General features: G+C 36.9%; 1 protein-coding gene across 1 annotated transcript in view; it reads left to right on the forward strand.

Annotated features, from left to right (window-relative positions):
- Window positions 1-19,452, forward strand: part of LOC140147074 (protein mono-ADP-ribosyltransferase PARP14-like) — a 45,551-nt gene extending 26,099 nt beyond the window's left edge. Inside the window, 13 exon segments of the mRNA XM_072168845.1 lie at window positions 222-1,910; window positions 2,572-3,027; window positions 8,361-8,501; window positions 8,832-8,906; window positions 11,984-12,169; window positions 14,549-14,773; window positions 15,865-16,037; window positions 16,343-16,426; window positions 16,681-17,056; window positions 18,128-18,264; window positions 18,718-18,889; window positions 19,030-19,183; window positions 19,185-19,452. Coding sequence (XP_072024946.1) covers window positions 222-1,910; window positions 2,572-3,027; window positions 8,361-8,501; window positions 8,832-8,906; window positions 11,984-12,169; window positions 14,549-14,773; window positions 15,865-16,037; window positions 16,343-16,426; window positions 16,681-17,056; window positions 18,128-18,264; window positions 18,718-18,889; window positions 19,030-19,183; window positions 19,185-19,311 — 3,995 coding nt within the window. The 3' untranslated portion in view covers window positions 19,312-19,452.
- Window positions 19,453-19,966: the final 514 nt, after the last annotated feature.

Genomic DNA, 19,966 nt, shown 5'->3' on the forward strand with positions numbered 1-19,966 from the left:
TCCTGTTGACACGGCCCTTATAACTTGGGGGATATTCATACCATCGTAAATAAATAAAGTATAATTCACGCTGTTCTTTCAAGTTTTTATTTTATTTTATTTAGTTGTTATTTATGGTTAGTTTATTGCATCTGACTGCTGACAACATATTGCTATTTTCAAAAAGTGAATTTTACCAATAACGAATCAATTTCTGTTTTGTGATTTTTTAATGGTTTCAGTGGTAAACCGGGTCGTTGAACGCAGACACACACTGTGTAGGATATCGGTGACCGTGGCCAAGTACTTAGAATGTTTGGGTTCTGAAACAACTCCCAAAGGACCAACACTTCCTAAAGATTTTGTCATGCAACTAGATCCGTACTTGGCTGCGTATTTGTTTGAAGACGGTAGCCTACATAAGTCAAACATAGATAGCGACATGAAAAAACGAAGTGCAATGGTTATCTGGCCTGCTGACGACAAGAGGGGTACGATCAGGATTCGACCTGTTCAGCAGAAAGGAATTTCAGTCGAGTGGCGCCATTGGAAAGACTACATTTCTCAGAAATTGGGAGACATTTTCAATGAGTTTGTAGTTGAGGAAATTAACGTTAGCGAACCATTCTGGGATGAAGTTTGCAAAAAACTCGATTCGTCGCAGTACGATGAAATATATCCATTGTTCTCACCTGAACGGAAGGCGATCCTTCTCAGAGGTCCTCTGGAACAGGTTAAGCGATGCAAAGCCGAAATGCAGACAACTGAAAAAGATTTACAGAAAGCTGCAGAACTTGAAAAACAACGCACAAAGAAGGGCATGAAAATATCTCCCGATAAGTTAAAGTTAGTCTTTCTTTGCCAAATCAAAGACAATGTTTCCCAGAAATGGGAAAACGTCATCATATCGGCAGATTCAAAGTCGCACGAAATCATCATTGAAGGCTTAAAAGCAGATGTAGCAGAGGTACAAGCTGAAATATACGCGCGATTTGAGTCCCTTAGTCGTCAGAACATCCATGCAAGCCCAAGCAAAGTAGAGTTTATCAAGCACGTGGAAGATAAACTTCACGAAATATTTTCAACTCGTAATATCAATGCAGCTTGCCAGATTACCAGACAAGAAGCTGAAGTAGTGGGAGCGTCTGCACAAGACGTAAAGCGAGCAGCAGCCTTCATTAAGGACGAACTTTCAGAAGACTCGATTAAACTCCAAGACATAGAAATCTTTCAGTCTCAAAAAGGTTCTGCTTTACTTGAGGATGTTAACAAAGGAAAGTCAGTTCTTGCGACCGTGAATCAGATGAGGAGGTGTGTAGACTTGTCTGGATTCAAATCTGATGTTGGAAAAGAAGCTACAAGGATCCGCGTGTTCATTAATAAGAATGCTGTAGTCCAACACTTCATTCCTCTACCGAGAGGAAAATTGCGCTATTTAGATATACACACCAATGAAGAAATTAAGTCACTCGGTCAATATCAACATCCAACAGTAGAAATCCGGACTGAGCTCAGAGGCTCAAATTGCGGGGTTAAAGTAACTGGAACCGAGCAAGGACTCCAAAGTGTAATCCCCAACTTAACCAACTTTACCGATAGCATTCTTGAGCGTCAACACGAAATCACTAAACCAGGAATACAGGAACTGTTGGGCCAGGCTGATGGTAAGAGTTTCTTGGAGAGAGTACAGAAGGATTGTCAATGTATCATAGAATCGACCGATACTGATGACGAAGAGGAACATCCATTTGATCACGAAGCTCAACCAAGAATGAAGTCACGAACTCTGTTGAGTCAAAAAGCACCGAATGGTTGTCAACTAAAGATATGTCACGGAGATCTTACAGCTGAACGAGTAGACGCCATTGTTAATGCAGCCAATACAGATTTGCGGCATGTTGGTGGCTTGGCAAAAGCTATTGTTGAAGAAGGTAAGTGTTACCCAAGGGTGCACACCAAATAGCCCCCATTGACTTTGTGTACAAACAGGGTCCGGGAAAATATAATTTTCTTGACTCCAGAGCGACTCAGTTCTTCAAAACTTACCCTTTCTGCAAGTCGAAGGTCAGATGAAGACATCCATTGTAGAAATTATATACGAAGTCCAGCATTTTTTCCCAGAAAAATGCCACTAGATCACCTTATAGCCCATACAGCTTACGCCACCTCACGAATAGCTTGGTGTTTCTGAAATGTAACACATTTTGCAAGTTTAGCTAAATCGTCATAAAAAGTCGGATCCTGCTCATTTTTCACAGATAATCTATTTCCCAGGCTTAGATGAGGTTTAAATATGAATCAGGGCCTAGTAGTTGGGTTTTAAGCCTTTTCTAATGTATTTAATTAAGTCGTGTTGCACTTTTCCTCGTTTGAAACCCTGTAAAATCTGCATGCGTATGGCACGAAACGAATATTAAGTAAAACAAACCTAAATACACATTATCAGACCATGTTTAAATAATAACATCCGCTGCATCTATACCCTATACGGTTAGACGCCACCATTATCACCAGTATCCCTCTTCACCATCAGCTACTTATATTTTTATCATTTTACATCTACTCAATTTTACTAAATTTTTCATTTTGCAGGCGGCAACAATATTCAAAGGGAAAGTGAAGCCATTTTGCGCCAATTGGGGAGGCCATTGTACACAGGCGAAGCTGTACTTACCGGCCCTGGAAACCTGCCATGTCGTCATATTATACATGTGGCTGGGCCAAGCTGGCGTAGGGGGAAACGCTATTCGAGCTCTTTTGGTCAAAGAACGCAGGAAGAAGATCTTCTTTATGATGCAACAAAAAACGTTCTAAAGGAAGCTACTAGAAAAAACCTTAGCTCCATATCATTACCGGCGATTAGTTCTGGTATTTATGGGTTTCCATATCAGCTTTGCGCAAAGACTATGTTGGATGCTGTGCTTGACTTCTGTAATACCCAGACGAGCATAAAGGAAATCAGATGTACCAACAACAAGCAGGAGCCAACTGATGCGTTTCTGAATGAGGCTCAAAGACGCTTTGGCAAACATCAACTTGACACTTTAGGTGAGACACATTTTAAACCTTTGCATCGAAATAAATCAGATATTTAAGATCTTGGTAAACTAATTTGGTGGACTTTAAGAAGTTGGAGAAGTTGGTTGTCAACAAACGGATATCGACACATTCCTATCATGGAGAAATTGTTTCATTTTGTGAGGCTTCGGATCTTTGAAAACTCATTGTTTTCGCCGTAGAAGTGATGATGTATTAAACCGGATTAACTGCCATAGCAATAGATGAATACAATTGTTGAACATATCGCCCTGCACTACATCACTTGTTTATGTCTGCAATCATAGATTGAAAATATACTAATCTTACAGGTGCGTGTGATCAGTATGATATCAATAATGTACAGAATCATGATCCAGGTTTTTATCGCTGTCCTGTGATATCTATGGTTCAATGCAAAGGTACCGCGTGAATGTTATAGCGCTGGGTGATATATTCAAAAAATTGTATTCATCTATTACTTTGGTAGCTAATCCTGCTACATTATCACTTCTACGGCGAATAGGGCATTTGTATTATGTACTCGATGAAGTTTCACAATTTGTTACAAAGCCTCTATTCAGGGTTGATACACAGTAATGAAAAAAGTTTCTAGACAGCTTGGACACAAAAACTTTTAAAAATATCATCAAATTTTAGTAAAAACTGGGACAGCGCATAAAGTAAGTAAACACTTACTCAATATTGAGTTAATGATTTTCGTTATGATTGAAACCTCTGAACGCAGCGGTTAAGCAGCGTGCCCTATTATTTTAAATTAACACTCAGAACGCTACTGACAGTCCTCTATTGTTACATACTTACATATAGATACATAAAACATTTCTATAGCGCTTTTTCGCAGTTCAAAGCGCTTCACAGTACAAAGAAAAAATAAATGAAATTACAATAATTTAAAAAAGGTGGGTTTTAAGATGCCTTTTAAAGATCTCTGATGGAAGTGGGCAGTGAACTCCAGTGGCGTGGAGCGTACACTGAGAATCCACGGTCACCTGCAGGTATTTTGGTTTTGGGAATAGTGAGTCTGGTAACGTCCTTATTGTTATTGTTCTATTGTATTGTTATCCGGTATTGTTCTGCATAATCGTGCTAAAAGTCGATTAATAGTATACACATGTTAAAATCAACATAATTTTTTGCTCAAATAATTATCTTGGTCAAATAATAATAATAAAAAAATAGTAATCTCAGAAAAAACATAGTGCTTGAATATACCTTTAAAAAAATCCTGGTGCTAACATTAGGCATGAAATTATGTCTTTTACGGTAAGATTTGGGATTTTTCCGTCTGTACAAATATAATTATTTACCTGGGGATGACGTCGTGCGCATCATCATCATTGGTGACCCATGATAAGATTAGAATGATGTCAATGACGGGAGAATTGTAGAGGCACTTTTGATGCTGTAGAGGCACTCTTGATTGCTGCGTCGTTGGTCCTGGTAAAGGTTGTGGTGTAGCACCCATCCTCGATTGCGCCGGATATTTATATCCTTGTTAAACGGTGCCATCACCAGGTAAACAATTATTTTTATATAGGCGAAAATTAACCAATAGAAATACGCCGTGCAGCGAAGCACGTGGTTCAGTAATTACACCGACAGCCGCTATTACCTCCACTTTAATAAGCTGAATTTATGCCCCGTCGCTGAGCGATTAGTATTTAACCAATAAGGTAGCTCGCTTTTCCCAATGCAACAAAATAAAACTCATTGGGTAAAAACAATCGCTGTCACTCGGTGATGTAGTATAAATTCAGCTATAGGGATGTCTTTCCAATTCCATTGAACAGAGTATTTTAAGCTTGTCTCACTGTGTCTATAGAATAATTGACAAGCTCGGTGACAATAAGAGCACATTCCTATTAGACCATATAGTTCATACATACAATACGTACAAGATATTACAAATGAGTTGCAATGAAATGAGTTGAAATGACCGCCATTGAGATAATTTTATTCCTAGCTATAATTAGTGGTGGGTTAAAGAATGGTGATGCTTCAAATTTCTTAGGGAACCAGCTTATTTGATGCAGTATGGTTTCTTGAGCATTTTTACACCTTTTTCATCCAAATCGGGCAAAAAAATGAGTAGGTGCCGGCCACAACAAGTATTAGGACGGGGGGGGGTCCTACACCTTGACCATAGATGAACTCTTGGATGGGGCAGCTTTAATTAGCATGAGGCCGCATTGATATGTAAATAGCGTATTGTTATTTAAATTTGTGCCCAGACGTATTGAGGGCGACAGTCATGTTATCCAGACGGAGAATGGCTGCATATGCCGGGCATGTCAATTTGCTGAGTGAAGGCTGATAATCACCTTTCTGTATAGGTAATAAGCTAGTATATTTCGTGTACCAGTTGGTTATAACAAAAAATTAGTATCATATTAAATATATTAAATGTAGGCTTTGAAATTTACACGAATTTGAAGAGCAGAGCTTCGAAATCTAGCTAAGTCAGGTGATGTGAAATTCTGCTGCGTGACCCCCTCTGCGTGGTAGAATTATATTCATAAAACATTGAATTTAACAGATATCATGGGCAGCCAACCACGATTTATCAGCATTTAAAATATATGTTAATTAACACAGATAAATAATAAAGAGTACAAATGGCAATTAACTAGTAAACAAGCCTGAAATCTTAAAATGTTGCCACGTGATTTCCCGAACACATGATATATCAACATGTGACCACTATTCAGATTTACCGTAAATATTTGGAGTATGCTTGCACATCATGCACATACACTGTGCATTTCTTTACCTCCGTATAAAATCAATAATTCATGCTGGGAGCCAAGTAACATTGTCTGCTCAGTGCAGATTGGTATTTTATTTTACTTGAGAGCATAATAGAAATACATAAGACGAATAAGGCGCCATGATGCAAGGTCAGGTCGGGTATCAAAGGCGGGATCAAAGGTTATTATAACTTAAATACTACTTGTATTTCAGACCTTGCCTCTGTCACATATTTCCTTCATATTATTGACAGCAAGTCCTAATTTTGACTTTGCTATTGCAAAATGTCATTTCATATCAAATTAGTAGACTTTCTTTGAAAAAACATATCACTGGTGCCTGATGGGAATACCCGTCCGCCATTTCATTAAACTGGATCGTTTTCGCCTGGTTTGTGCCCAGATGTATTGGGGCGCGCTATACTCTCATTGAACAGGCAAAGTTCGCAAAACTAACAACGTTGTTATTTGCCAAACTCAATTAACATGATCCAAGGGGTCGAACATGAATTATTCATAACGAGCTATAACGGATCGATAACTGGCCTCACTTTCTAGCTAGTAAACCAGCTGAATTTTTCATAGATTTTGCGTGGCTAATAGAACAACCGTGAATTTAGTGTCACCCCCTTGCCTTGACCTGGGTACAAAATCATAAATATATGCCGTTGTTTTTGGTCTCTATAAAAACCTATTGTAAGTCTTGCACTTGAATATATGTGTTGCGCATTGAAATCAAAAACTGACAAAAAAATCGGATATTATATGCGCAGAACATGAAGATATTTGGGCGATGACACTGTGATCAAACGTGTGTTTTTCAAATTTTAAGTGAGTATAAACTGTCGATGTCGAGTGCCGAGCCATGGGTGTTCTATATTGTCTCGCACATCGTCATCATCCCTATATCTTTGTGTTAAAAATTGCCGTGATAGTACAGCGAATCCTCTCGTTTTTTAACAGCTACGCATCGCGATTTTGTTCGAGATAGGCCGACCGACTCAGGCTAAGCATACCATGACTATCATATGAGATACCACAGCGTTTCTATATTCTACACATTATTACGATTTGTGCATGCTCTAGTACCCCATATGATGTTTCTATTACAAGAAAAAAATTTGTTTTCAGGTAAAACCAGGGTTTTGTTTCCAGTACACTCACTCGAAAAGCAGTACACTAATTAGCGGGGCCTTGCAGCTTGCTGTGGATATCTTTTACTGCATTTTTAATGTAAAAAATTGAAATCCAACGTAAAAATTGAGATATATTTAATTTTGAGAATGATTATTATATTTTATAGGTATAAAGGAACGCGTTTAGCCCATTTAGTTAAGTTCCAGGTGCACGTCCTATAACACAATGCATATGTAAACTTTCTTTATCTGTGTCAATAATAGAATATTGATTTCAACGGAGTATTGAGCTGTATGGAAAAAATATTTATAATACAGGGCGTTGACACTGTGTCTCGCCTATATATGAATCCTGACAGAGCAGAGTCTTTCCGCTGAATGGCATAAATATTGTTTCCCTTTTCCGTTCACTTTTGATGTTGGGGGTTGTCCTTTTGGTGCACAAGGTTTCAGGGAAACGGGGACGTTGTGTTTCCCAAAGATCCGCTAAAGTTACTATGAAACACCTGCTATGTACGGGGTCACGGGTGGTAATTTTCCTGTGCTTCTCGTTTTGTTGGATATCTCGCGTGGTTTGAGAACTATTTGGAATGTCCAGTGATGATACCATGGATGATGCTTACACGTACCTACTGGCTAACGCTGCGAAGAACGAATCTTCCGATGGGATTATATCTGCGCCATGACAAAAACTTTCAATGACCCCTAGTTTGCGAATTAGCGGTTGATGCTAATCAAATATGTAATTTTGGTCCGTGTGTGTGTGGCCTTTTTTAGATGGTAGTACTAGTTACTCAGCAAGCTATTCTTAATGGTGAACAGACAGATTTGAAAGATATCAACCGTTTGTATTTTTGTTGTCTTTCCTTTCGACGTATGGTGGTGATAAAAGTTGACCGCGGGTCGTGAACTCTGACACGTGCCTGACACTTGTTCCTAGATCTCGCTTTGTTTAGCGACAAGGGATTTCCCATTGTCTCTTACACATTTAGGTCTGTCTAGGTTTGGCGACGATATTGTTGTTTAATCAGCAATTAGCTTTGTGGGATATTCTCCGAGTGTAGACATCTCGAATAGATGGTCCGCCAGTTCACTCGACGTCTTTTTATAATACGTAAGCATAACAACATAATTTAATATCGAGGGTTGAGAGCCAGAAAGCCTCAACTCACAATCCCCTGCTCCCACTGAATGAGAATAAAGTCGCCAGGGTACTATAAACGATACAGTCGATTAATCAAGACAAAATTAAATAGCAAACAAGAAAAATTGTAGAAAAATATTGATTTTTGAAGACCAAAGCAAGGAGTCAACTTTATGCTCATTTTGTGAGAGCCCTGGTCATAGTGAGTTACGGCTTTCTGGTTCTGAACCGTCGATACCTCGTGAGCAAAATAACTGCTTATTTCTATTGTTTTTCATCTTTTTAACATTATAGCTACCACTGATAACCAGCCAAAGAATGCTACAACGAGAATGAAAATTGGTTCCGTTATTGTCGAGCTACATCAAGGTGACATCACTAAGGAGACAACCGATTTCATTGTCAACTGTGTTGGCCACGACCTAGGCTTGAGAGGTGAGTATAATGCTCATTGTATAACTTTGTCTTGTGATTGTTTCATGCGTAACTACAAAAAACTACAAAAGTTCGAAATAACATTGCCACAACCAAGCCAATATTTTCCAACAACGTTTCCTTCCCTAATGTCCACAATATTACATCTTATTGTAATACCGTAACATTGAAGTTAAGCTAAATATTGAGTAAGTTGAAGGGAATGATGTAGGGATAAGTTTAACACTTGAATGATTGTAGGGTTGGGTGGTAATTATAAGAGGACTATATTATTGATGTTTGGTGGTGCAGTTAGAAAAAGAATTGTGTGCCTTTAATCGTTCTTTGCAGGATCAGTTGCTCAAGCAATTCTGAAGGCAGGTGGCAACCAAATAAAACGTGAATGCGAACAATTGTCAAGATCAGGTTTGTACGCAAAATGTGTCTCACTATTGATATTCTTGCTTAGAAAGTTGGGTGTCAAGTTATTTTTGTACTGGTCATTGACGACGTTTTTATCCCATTGACTTTAGTCATAAGCAATCAGGCTATTTAATAAAAGGCACTAAATTTAATGCTCACGTGACCCATGGGCGCCGCCATACAAAGACCATCAAGTGATCAGTAGATGTGCTACAATGTTAAGAGACAAATATCATCAACATTGCTGAAAATGTATAAGGCAACTTAATTACACATTGGGGGATTCTATTTTTTTACTGACGGAAAAAGTTATAGACGGAAACTCTTAATGACAAATTTGCTAGAAAATTTGGACATGCATCCCGCGTTTCCAATTGAAATACACAGAAAGACCACCCGCTGTGCCAAAGGTCATTTTTCCAGACATCCTCTCTAGCTGTAATGCTAGCGCCCATCCGGTCACGTGGACATTAAATTAAGTGAAGTTTATTTAAATATCCTACGACGACCGATAAGCATGATAAGGGGAATCTTGCGATCAAACATTCCTGCTGTGTGTATGGATGTTTAGTATAGTATAATATAGTTTTGTATAGTATATTATGGTATAGTATAGTATGGTATAGTATAGTATAATCACACAATCACACTTGAAAATTACACAATTATAATTGAGCAATAGAAAGCATAAATAGTATATAAATACAATAAGAATACAAAATGGCAGCATCTCTGACTTGTCATGTTTATGTGGTCATACTTACAACGTAGTTTGACCACATAATGACCACATATATGACCACATGTATATGTTATGTGGGGGTGGGATATAGGTGTGTGGGGTGTGTGTGTGTGTGGGTCTACGTTCCATTTTGGTTAGGTTTTATTTGCCAAAATCTGGAGATCCGTGTTCAAGTCAATTCAATTTTATTCTAGAGTTACCAACATTTTACAATTAAAAGCATATTTGGTCCACTACACAGACAAAAGGATTATAAACACAATTTGTCCATTCCATTTTACACTAATAATTATAGTATTAATAATTACATGTATATATACATTACAGAATTTACAACTCACTAAAATTGGACAAGAAAATATATTGATGTCACCACAAATAACCACAGAAGTCTATTATTAAAACAGACTTATGGGGAACAGCAATGTCACGTCGTAGGAGTAGCAGGTCCAGAGGCTCTCTGATAAGATTTTCAGTGCGAAATATGCTAATTTGCAATTGCATTACTTATGCGTTTAGTTAAGTTTTTCGTTTTTACTAATATCTAGAGATCCGCATGGGAGGGGGGGGGGGTAGCATGGCCAGAGGTTCTCACCCTAATGTTCAATTAGCGCAAAATGTGCTAATTGAGTAGCCGATTCGCTATCTATTCTCTTAATGTAATTCCTCTGCAGGCAAATGCAGAAATCAAATTACAAACCATACCATAGAGGTAAATCCGGGGTGGGGTTGTCCCAATATTTTGATAAGGCGGGGGGGGGGTCCATACAATCATCACCCAATGTTGACGCCGCGTGTGTGTGCTTATGACCATGTTAACGCGGCTGTGTACTCTAGCCATTGTTTCTTTCTCAAAATTGAGTTTTTATGATATGTTTGTACCTTGTTATGTTTTTATAAATACAAGGAATGAAAATCCAGATTTGTAAACTCCAACTGCAATATTTTAAGGATTTTATTTCACTATTCCACTCGTGTTTGAAATTGAAAAGGAAAGAAAATCTTTGTTGTACCAGCAAGGTACACGCGCGCAACAACTCATCGCGTTGCGTATCGCGCAATTTGTTAACGCACAAAAACGCGACGCATACGCGACGCTTATCTACATGCGCGGCGCATCTTATGGAAACACCACGGAAGAAAAAAAAAAAAAAAAACCTAGTGGTCAAATGGCTCCGTTTTAGCTGATAAAATGTGGGTTTTTCAAGTTCTTTCCCCGATTTAAATATCAAGTTATGAATGGATTTCGCTCAAACTTCTCAAGGGGCTGTGGATTTACCCGATGTTCACGTAATATAAGTTACAAAAACGAAAACTGTCGCATTCTCCTGTGAGATTCGATGAAAGTGCAAAATGTGACCACTTTAAACTTCAACGGCCATTATTTCAATGTTCATTTTCTCGGTAAAATGACGATTTAGGTACACGATAACTCAATAAATACAGCATCTATAGGTAAGCAAATATGATCATCGTAAAAAGCATGATCGACTCAAGAAACGGTTTTCTCATTTTTTATATTTTGGTCTATTTCGGATTTTGGGCATCATTTTGTGCAAATAGGCGTTTTTGAATTTTAAAAGTTCATTTTGATGCCTTATATGGTCAATATCTCAAAAAATAAGGCCAATATCAAAAAAATAAAAAAACCGTTTTTGGAATGGAGCCTCAAGATTGAGCTAAAAACAAAATAAAATATTTTGGAAAGAGTGTTTTTTGTTATGATGTACCTAACAAATATTGCCAAAAACTCACTTTTTGTGATTTTCTTCAAAATTGTTGTTTTTACCCCAAATCTGTATTTATATTAAGATTTATTGATGTCTTGCCTTCATAAAATGTATACTTTTATATGTTTTGCGCGAATAATTACAAAGTTATTGCACTTTTACTACATGCATGTCTGAGAGTACACAGCCACCTTAAACAGCATATTTGACCATTTTAGGTTAAAATTCATGTCATATTTGACCATTTTAGCTTCGTGCGCATTTATAAGAAGTTCTATAAGACTGGACTAAATTATCTCTACTTCATTTGTTACAAACCAAATCTACGCCACTGAACTATATACATTGTGTATGATTATGTTTTTTTAAAAATAGAATGACGGGATCTTAAAGCGAGTGTGATGACAGGAAGCTGCAGGAGGCAGGAGCCATATATTGTTTATTTAGTTTTAATCACTTAATATTAAACATTGGTAAAAGACAGAAAAATGTTTAATACTCCTTTGAATTATTGTTTAACGTCTGTTCTCAATGTTCAATCAAGTTAAATGAATTTACTCCAAGTCTTAAATCTTTCAATCTCATTATTGGATATTACACTCGTACAGGTGGCTACGACAGTCGAGCAGACAAAGAAGTCTTCAAAACAACCGCAGGACGTTTGAGATGCAAACAGATTATACACATTAAGACGCCTCATAGTACAGACAAGCTCAAGGATTCAGTTGTCAGGGCACTCCGGCTTGCAGAGTCGGAAAAATCAGTGTCGATTGCTTTCCCTGCTCTGGGAACAGGTAAATTGAGTGTTTTTTTATCCATTTAAGGTTATTAATTATTTTAAACTGTTGTGATTTGGTAGTTCACAGCATCTGACGAATGGTAGTGAGCTTTGGCAAAAACTGCATTGCTCAATTCATAGCGAGCGTTTAGAAGAATTAAAATACCACAGATATACTTTTATAGGTGCTGCGGTTCTTAAGTTACGTTGCAAAGAGGGCTGAAACAACAACACTTTTGCAAAATGTACATAACTCATTAACAACAATAAATTAAGCAAGTTTACAAAGTATACGATTTGTAGAATGAACTTTTGCAAAACATCAAGGTGTTAATTTTCACTAATATATTGATCTAGATAATGAAAATCGATTTTTAGGTTGCTTCGACCAATAATACCTCGTCTACCCTTAACATTAGGCTACTTAGAGGAGATAAGGGCAGGGACAGAATGAGAAAGTCTGTGTTAAACAAAGAGAGGAGACAAAATAACAGCGACATAGAGTAGTAGATGTAATGACAGAAAAGAAAAGAGATGAGAAGAAAGTCATTTTAGATAGAAACAAAAAGAAAGCCACGAGGATGCAAAGGTAGATGCAGAAATCATGATTATGACCATGTGTTTTGAGTTGGTAGATTTTTCGGTACCCAAAATGTACAATTTTGTCCTCTTTGAAAATGTACGCTTTTTGGTACAAATATAATTGTTTGTTAAGGGATCTAGAATGAGCGTTTATGGCGTTTCGACAGTATTTTTTGTGGGACATGAGAGCACCTCAGACGTATCGAATTGCATTCTGAATACGAAGCATGTTTTCTGATATCAAATAATTTTCATTTTTTGAAATTCACGATATAATACAAATTTTATGACAAATGATTAAAATTTGATATTTTTCAAATTTTTGATATATAACAGTCCTCGAAATAAATTTGATAAATCTAATGATATATTCTTAAAGTGTATGTAGCTGGGAGGAAAAGCCGACGATCAATTGAAAATTTTGACCTTTTATATTGGTGTTTTGGGGAAAAAATCCATATCTTCAATACGAAAGGTCAAATTTTCAATTGATCGTCGGCTTTTCATCCCACCTACATACACTTTAAGTATAAATCATCAGATTTATAAAGTTTACTTCAAGTACTGTTAAATATCGAAAATATCAATTTTAATGATTTGCCATAAAATGTGTATTACATTGCGAATTTCAAAAATCAAAATTATTTGATATCAGAAGGACATTCTTCGTATTCAGAATGCAATTCGATATGTCTGGTGTGCTCTAATGTCCCACAATAAATACTGTCCAAACGTTCATACCCCTTCCCTTAACTAAACCCATAAGTTTTGTTAGGGAGGTAGTGGAAGTTGAATAGCAACATTTTTCATTAAAGAAATATACGCTATGCTGAAAAGAACATCATATTTGAGTTCCTTGGCTCAAGAGCTTTAAAAAATGTATCCTTTTATTGTGATACCTGCTACAGGTTTCACTTTGTGCGAATCAATATAGGTTACCCCCATTTTTGTTGTTGACATTTTCAGTTAAATTTACATATCAATCCTCCATATCAATCCTTGGCTCCACCCTGTCATTTTTCACTAAAATCAAAATAACTTAAGAATTGTAAATGCTACATAAAATGTTATGGTATCAATACCAAAGTCAAAAGCTTGAAATTGATATGTGGGTGACACCCTAAAAGGAAGGTGACCTGATATATTTGGAAAATCAAATTCTTTAAAACTTACGTATAACATAAAATGTCATCCCTTTCAAGTACTCATCCAAAAAGAAAATCTAAATGTTTTTTTTGTGTGAATGTGACTAATTCCTAATGGAACTACCGACATTTATACAGTGTGATATTGGTAGTCTACAGTGTTTTTATTGACGATAATCATCATGATCATGTAATATATTGATTTCAAGTGAAAGGCCATATTTTTCTCATAAACATATTGAAATTAGAAGTTCCAACTCATTGTATTTCCTAAGATATCATCAAAAAACTGCCGAATTAGTCAAAACTATGGTATACCATAGTTTTGACTAATTCGGCAGTTTTTTGATGATTTCTTCGGCAATATACCGATTTGGAACGCCAAATTTCAATGTTTATGAGAAAATTATGAGCTTTCTTCTCATACCAAAATCAGCATTTTGATGAGGTTAAGTGGGGGATGAGAGTTTCAAACAGGTTACCCACCTTTAAAACAATAAAAATTGTTAATTGTTAATTAACTTAAAATAATAATAATTAGCACAAAAAATCTCGCACAAAAGTACTGATCCACCCTATCGGTGTACCCAGTTTAAAACGCATGGCCTTATGCATACAGATTATAAAACATGTTTTCAACTTTAGCTCTTACCTTTACTTTTTATCAGGCGTTGTTGCTGTAGGAAGAAATGCGGAGGCAGCCGTCATTGCATTATTGGACGCCATTGGAGAGTTTGCTATCCAGGATAGACCATCGTTCTTATGTCTGGTCAAAATAACCATTTTCAAACCCGAGATGTTCGATGTATATGAAGGCGCAATGAAATCAAAAATCAACGGAGCAGGTGGTCATGGTAATAGGCAGAGCAAAGGCATGCTCAGAAGAGGCTTTGGTAAGTTCAGGGATGTGAGAGTAGACTCACATCCCTGGTAAGATTTATTTTACACATTGATAGAAAGGATATGTCAATGATTGTCATCGTTTTATGCCTAAAGTGGAAGCCCCACTTTTGGTTCAAGCTCCTTAGGGAATTAGTCAAGGTTAAAATTTATCCATGTAAATTCTGTTCTGTCTGTCATCAAAGTAACAGGTGTAAGACAGTTCTTCTGTTGAAAACTGACCAAGTAGGACTTCCTGTTTAATGAAAGTAATAAATAACACTAGTGGAAATTTAATAATGAGAATTCTTTCAAAATGATGAGAATTGGATAAAACTATGAGAATTGAACATTTTCTCATTTCAATGAAACTTTCTCATCCAAATGAATAAGAAGTACTAATAATGTATCAGCCACCTATCACATCGTTTTAAATGAGAAATTTAAAACTTGTGACAGGTTGTTGACAGGTTAATTAGTATTTCACATTCATTTGGATGAAAAAATTTCAATTCTCATAGTTTTGTCCTATTGAAATAATGCTCATTTTAATTTTCCACTAGTGTAATGTATACAGCTCGTGAAGGGTATTGGCAACGTGCTAATCATGCTATTGGACATATTAAAAGTCTCCAGAACAGTTTCATCGCTTCATTCATTTACTTCGAGCATATTGGAACTTGGGGGCTTCCATCTTAAAGGCTTTCAAGACAATTAAAGCCATATTGTAACATTTTCGTAAGAAATAGAATTGTAAGAAAATTGGTATTTAACACCAGCGCATGTGTCGCCAATGCAAGCCACGCCTTCGAACGTGAGTCGTGTATGTTCTTTTGGTATGTCACGACCACCCGCACGAAATGTACGTACTGTGTTATAAACGTCGCGTATGTGTTCGACTAATATTTCCATCGTAATAGTTAACCGTTGGTTTAAATGGTTTATTCAAATTCTCGGATTTTGACAAAACTACAGCACCTAAAGTCTTGATTTTTGCAGGGTATATTAGTTTACTAAAGTACATTACAATCGTGTAAAATTAGAATTTTGAAAACATTGAGGGCGTGTTTTTTGTTTATATTATTACTTGTTGTCAATTATGCAGATTATATTTGGTCAGTAGAATCGATGAGTGGTTCAAATGAACAAGAAGACAATAACTGGGAGAGACTATCGGGTGACACATTGATACTCTACATATTTGCCAGAAGCTCTCGGCGCATAGATCAAGCTATTGGCAAGATTGAAGATTACATCAGAACAGAGTTTTACACTGAGGTTTGAGAATCCAACATATATTAAAAACTGTTATAAATACGCCTATAGATTTATAGATAAATCATCCTTCTTTCAATGTTGAAATATTTTGAAAACAATTATTAGTTCTGAATCTATAGGCGTATTTATAACAGCTGAGTTACTTTTTGTGCAGACTTTATATAAGAAGCATAAGTAATAATGTAAAATGCACGTCGATTTTAAATTAATCAATGATGTAATACTCTTTTTTCGCTTAATGATGTCAAGCGAATCTATACTCTTCCTGATGATGAATGCTCTTCTTGTTCTCTTTGTATATAAAGGACGTTCCAATCCCTCCAAGTTTGGTTGAGGAACTGAACCCAGTAAAAATTCAACGAATTTGCACTATCGGAGAAACAAACAAGGTAAGTTGTAATCGGAACTGTATTTCAAAAGAAGTGTATTATTTTCAGTGCAGATAAATTGAAACAGAACATCATTATTTTATTTTATTTAAAATGATAATGAAATGTCCCCTTGTAACCCTAAAATAAATCTGCTTGCTTGTAAAACTCTTGTTCTGTTCATTCATTTTCACATGACACACATATTGAGATGATCGATATCATCACATTCACAACTTAATCATGTCTTTACTTACGCTGGTATTTTTTAACAGGTGGAAGTTACGCCAATGTTAGATGGCAGGGCAAAACGTATATCAATTCAAGGTAAAGATACTAATGTCAGGTGTGCCAGAGCAGAAATCCTAGAATACTTCATGGATCTGCAAAGAGAGCAAATGCGGAGAGCCGAAGACCAGCTGATTAACAAGGAAGTTCAATGGAAGTTCAAGGATCCCACTGGTATTTTCGTTGAGTATGGAGACGAAATCAATCCGATCATAGAAAGGGCACATCGTGAGAAACGTCCGTATGTTATGGTACCTTTGGATGATGGTGACATTCTGATAGATTTTGAGACGACAGAAACTTCACAAGGCGCTGGTGCTTCGTCTACGGCCATAGATGTTCACCGTTGTGATCTTAAGAATGGTAAATGTTACTACTGTTGATACCATGATTTTATGTTTAATTTGCACCTGCAAATTGTTTGAGTGGTCATAGTTTTTAATATAGTTAATCAAAATAAACAAAAATAATATCATGTTTTATATCGTGTAAAAAATCAATAGGAATCGAGAAGCTATTATTATTATACAGTGCGTATCAAAATAGATATAAACAGTTTGAAAACCTCGATTAAAAAGTATGAGATGTTTGGTCAAAATGCCCCAATTAATCATGTTGATAGCTGAATCAACATCTTGTCCTCCCACAACAAATCAATGACATGTGTCCAAAATAAAGACTCTATAACGCTTAGCCATTTTGCTCATTTTAATCTGCAAAATTAATTGGAGGCTATTAGAGTTCATTTAAACATGTGCGTACTTTGGGAGGGGTTGGGGGGGGGGCGAGCCCCTCGGGGGTAAAAGCAGGGGCGGCAAAAAAGTGGCGACGGAAGATGAAGGGGCGGCAAGAAGAATTATTAAAGAAAAAGGGCCGGGGCAGAAGGAGCGGTAAGAAGAATTATGAATGAAAAAAGGGCGAAAAATGTTGGTAAACTAATTTAACTATATCTTTTGGTCGCCAGCAGGGTCACCGCTCGGAGCGGTGGGGGTAATTGGGGGTGTAACCCTTCTAATTCTTTAATATAAAAAAAAATGTTGAGGAAAAATCTCCCCTTTAAATTATTGAGCGCCATCCTGGCTGAAAAAAATTGGGTCAACCTTGCAGGGGGCGGCAAAATTTACATTTTCTGTAGTCCCCCCCCCCACCCCCGGCGTAGGAGCGGCCACGATACGCCACTGCCATATATCAAGCCTTGGGATATCCCATACCATTACTCTTGTGTGTTACCATTATTTGTCTTAAAATGTGAGTGCAAATACCAATAGGTCCTGTCCCCTTCAATCCACCTTAAAAGGTAAGTCAAGTGAAACTTCGCATTTTTTACAATCTCTAAAAATTATTTCACAATTCTGTCGTCTTTACTTTTTGCCACACAATTCGCATTTAGCCTAATTATTACAATAATACGTTTTGTTTTTTTGTCAAAAAAAGAAAAAAGCCACAGTAACTGGATACCGATGGACGAAAGCAAAAACCTTGTTGTCGTCAAATTAAACCAAAGAAGTCCTGAATACAATGATGTGGAACAGTTGTATAAAGTTGGTTGTCCAAATGCAAATATAGTTCAGGTAACCAATCATCATGATCATAAATGATTTGAAAATATTATGCCTATCGTTCGTTTTCTAGTGATGATATTTCTAGTATTTGTTTCATCTTCGAAGTCATTAAAATGCAAGGTGCTTAGGTTATTGGAGGGTAGAAAATTGTTGTAACATATGTTTAATGGGCTTATTGTTGACACCCTTATACATGGTATCTGTATGATGTACCTGTATAGTGCTTAATTCCATATTATAGTTTTTGTTGTTGTAATTATAGGCCGAGGGCACTGCATCTCAAGCAGTGTTTTGCAGTATCCTCATCCATCATCTTATATATCTTGTGTCTTTATCTCATGCCTTTTTTGAACCATATACCTTACATATCTATTGCATACGAGTACAATATGTTGTTTGTATTTTTATGATGTTTAGATAAATAAATTGAACTGAACTGAATTTCTGGACATTTTCTTCCAGATTGATCGAATTCAAAACAAAGAGTTATACACTCAGTACACAGCCATGAAGGAGCAAATGAAAGCGCGACTCGGAAGGGAAACGGAGCGTCTTCTCTACCATGGAACATCATAAGATACTGTGGACAAGATCAATATGAGAGGCTTCAATCGAAGCTACTGTGGAAAGAATGGTAAGAATGGCTTTGATTATCACTGGATCCACTCATTCAAAAGTAATTTTAAATAACCAGTTAACACATTGTCAACCACATATCACATCGATCTAATAGTACGTTCTTTTATTTTGTACCCCTCCTGTTATTTTATGTAGCAGTGGCGTTTGGTCAAGGAGTTTACTTCTTTAGAGATCTTTCCTTTACTGCTCATGACCGATACTCCAGGCGAGACGCTAATAACCGGAAATACGTCTATATCTGCAAAGTGTTGGTTGGAGATGCTCAAAAGGGAGATAGCAGTATTGTTTTTCCCCACCAAAAACCCCAATTCTCTCGATGTTTATGACAGCACTGTCGACAACGTTACGAATCCGTCCGTTGTTGTAATATATCATGACGCCCAAGCCTACCCCGAGTACCTTGTAACATTTACATAATTATTTGGAAAGTATCTTATTCTGTCGGTCCGGTCCGTTCCATGTCACTTCCGGTTGATGATGCGACTCACTGGTCGAGTGAAAACAAGTCTTTGGTTCGATTTTTTGTTGATGATTTCTATCATTGGTGTTATGTATACCTCGATCATAGTCATTGGAATCAAGCAAGTTACAAAGTCTTTAAAGTGGAAGTTAACTGATTTGATCAATTTATCGTTAAATATAGTGACAAACTGACAATTATATCCCATGGTTGAGTTTTGTTTTTCCCGAAATTGAACTTGGAGTGAGCAATATCGATATTTAGCCAAACAGTGAGCACCGTGAAGATTGTCCTAAGACTAGAAGTAGCCCGGATGTTGGACCGACAGAATATTGTAGGGCTTTTAACTCTTGTTATTGTAGGGATTTTAAGCATTGTAGGGCTTTTGTCTCGTATTATTATTACTGATTTCAGTAAAGCGTACGATCGCGTAGATCATAATATTGCCATCCCCAAGTTGCTAAAAATGGGTGCTAGACCCGCAGTCCTACCATGGATATGCAGTTTTGTCCAATGTGTTAGATATCATAATATTATCTGAGTGGAATGAACTCACGGGAGGGGTCCCACAGGACACTCTGGATGGCCCAACCATTTTTCTTGCCCTGGCAA

This window comes from Amphiura filiformis, chromosome 3 (assembly GCF_039555335.1).
Source record: "Amphiura filiformis chromosome 3, Afil_fr2py, whole genome shotgun sequence".
NCBI classification, from domain to species: domain Eukaryota; kingdom Metazoa; phylum Echinodermata; class Ophiuroidea; order Amphilepidida; family Amphiuridae; genus Amphiura; species Amphiura filiformis.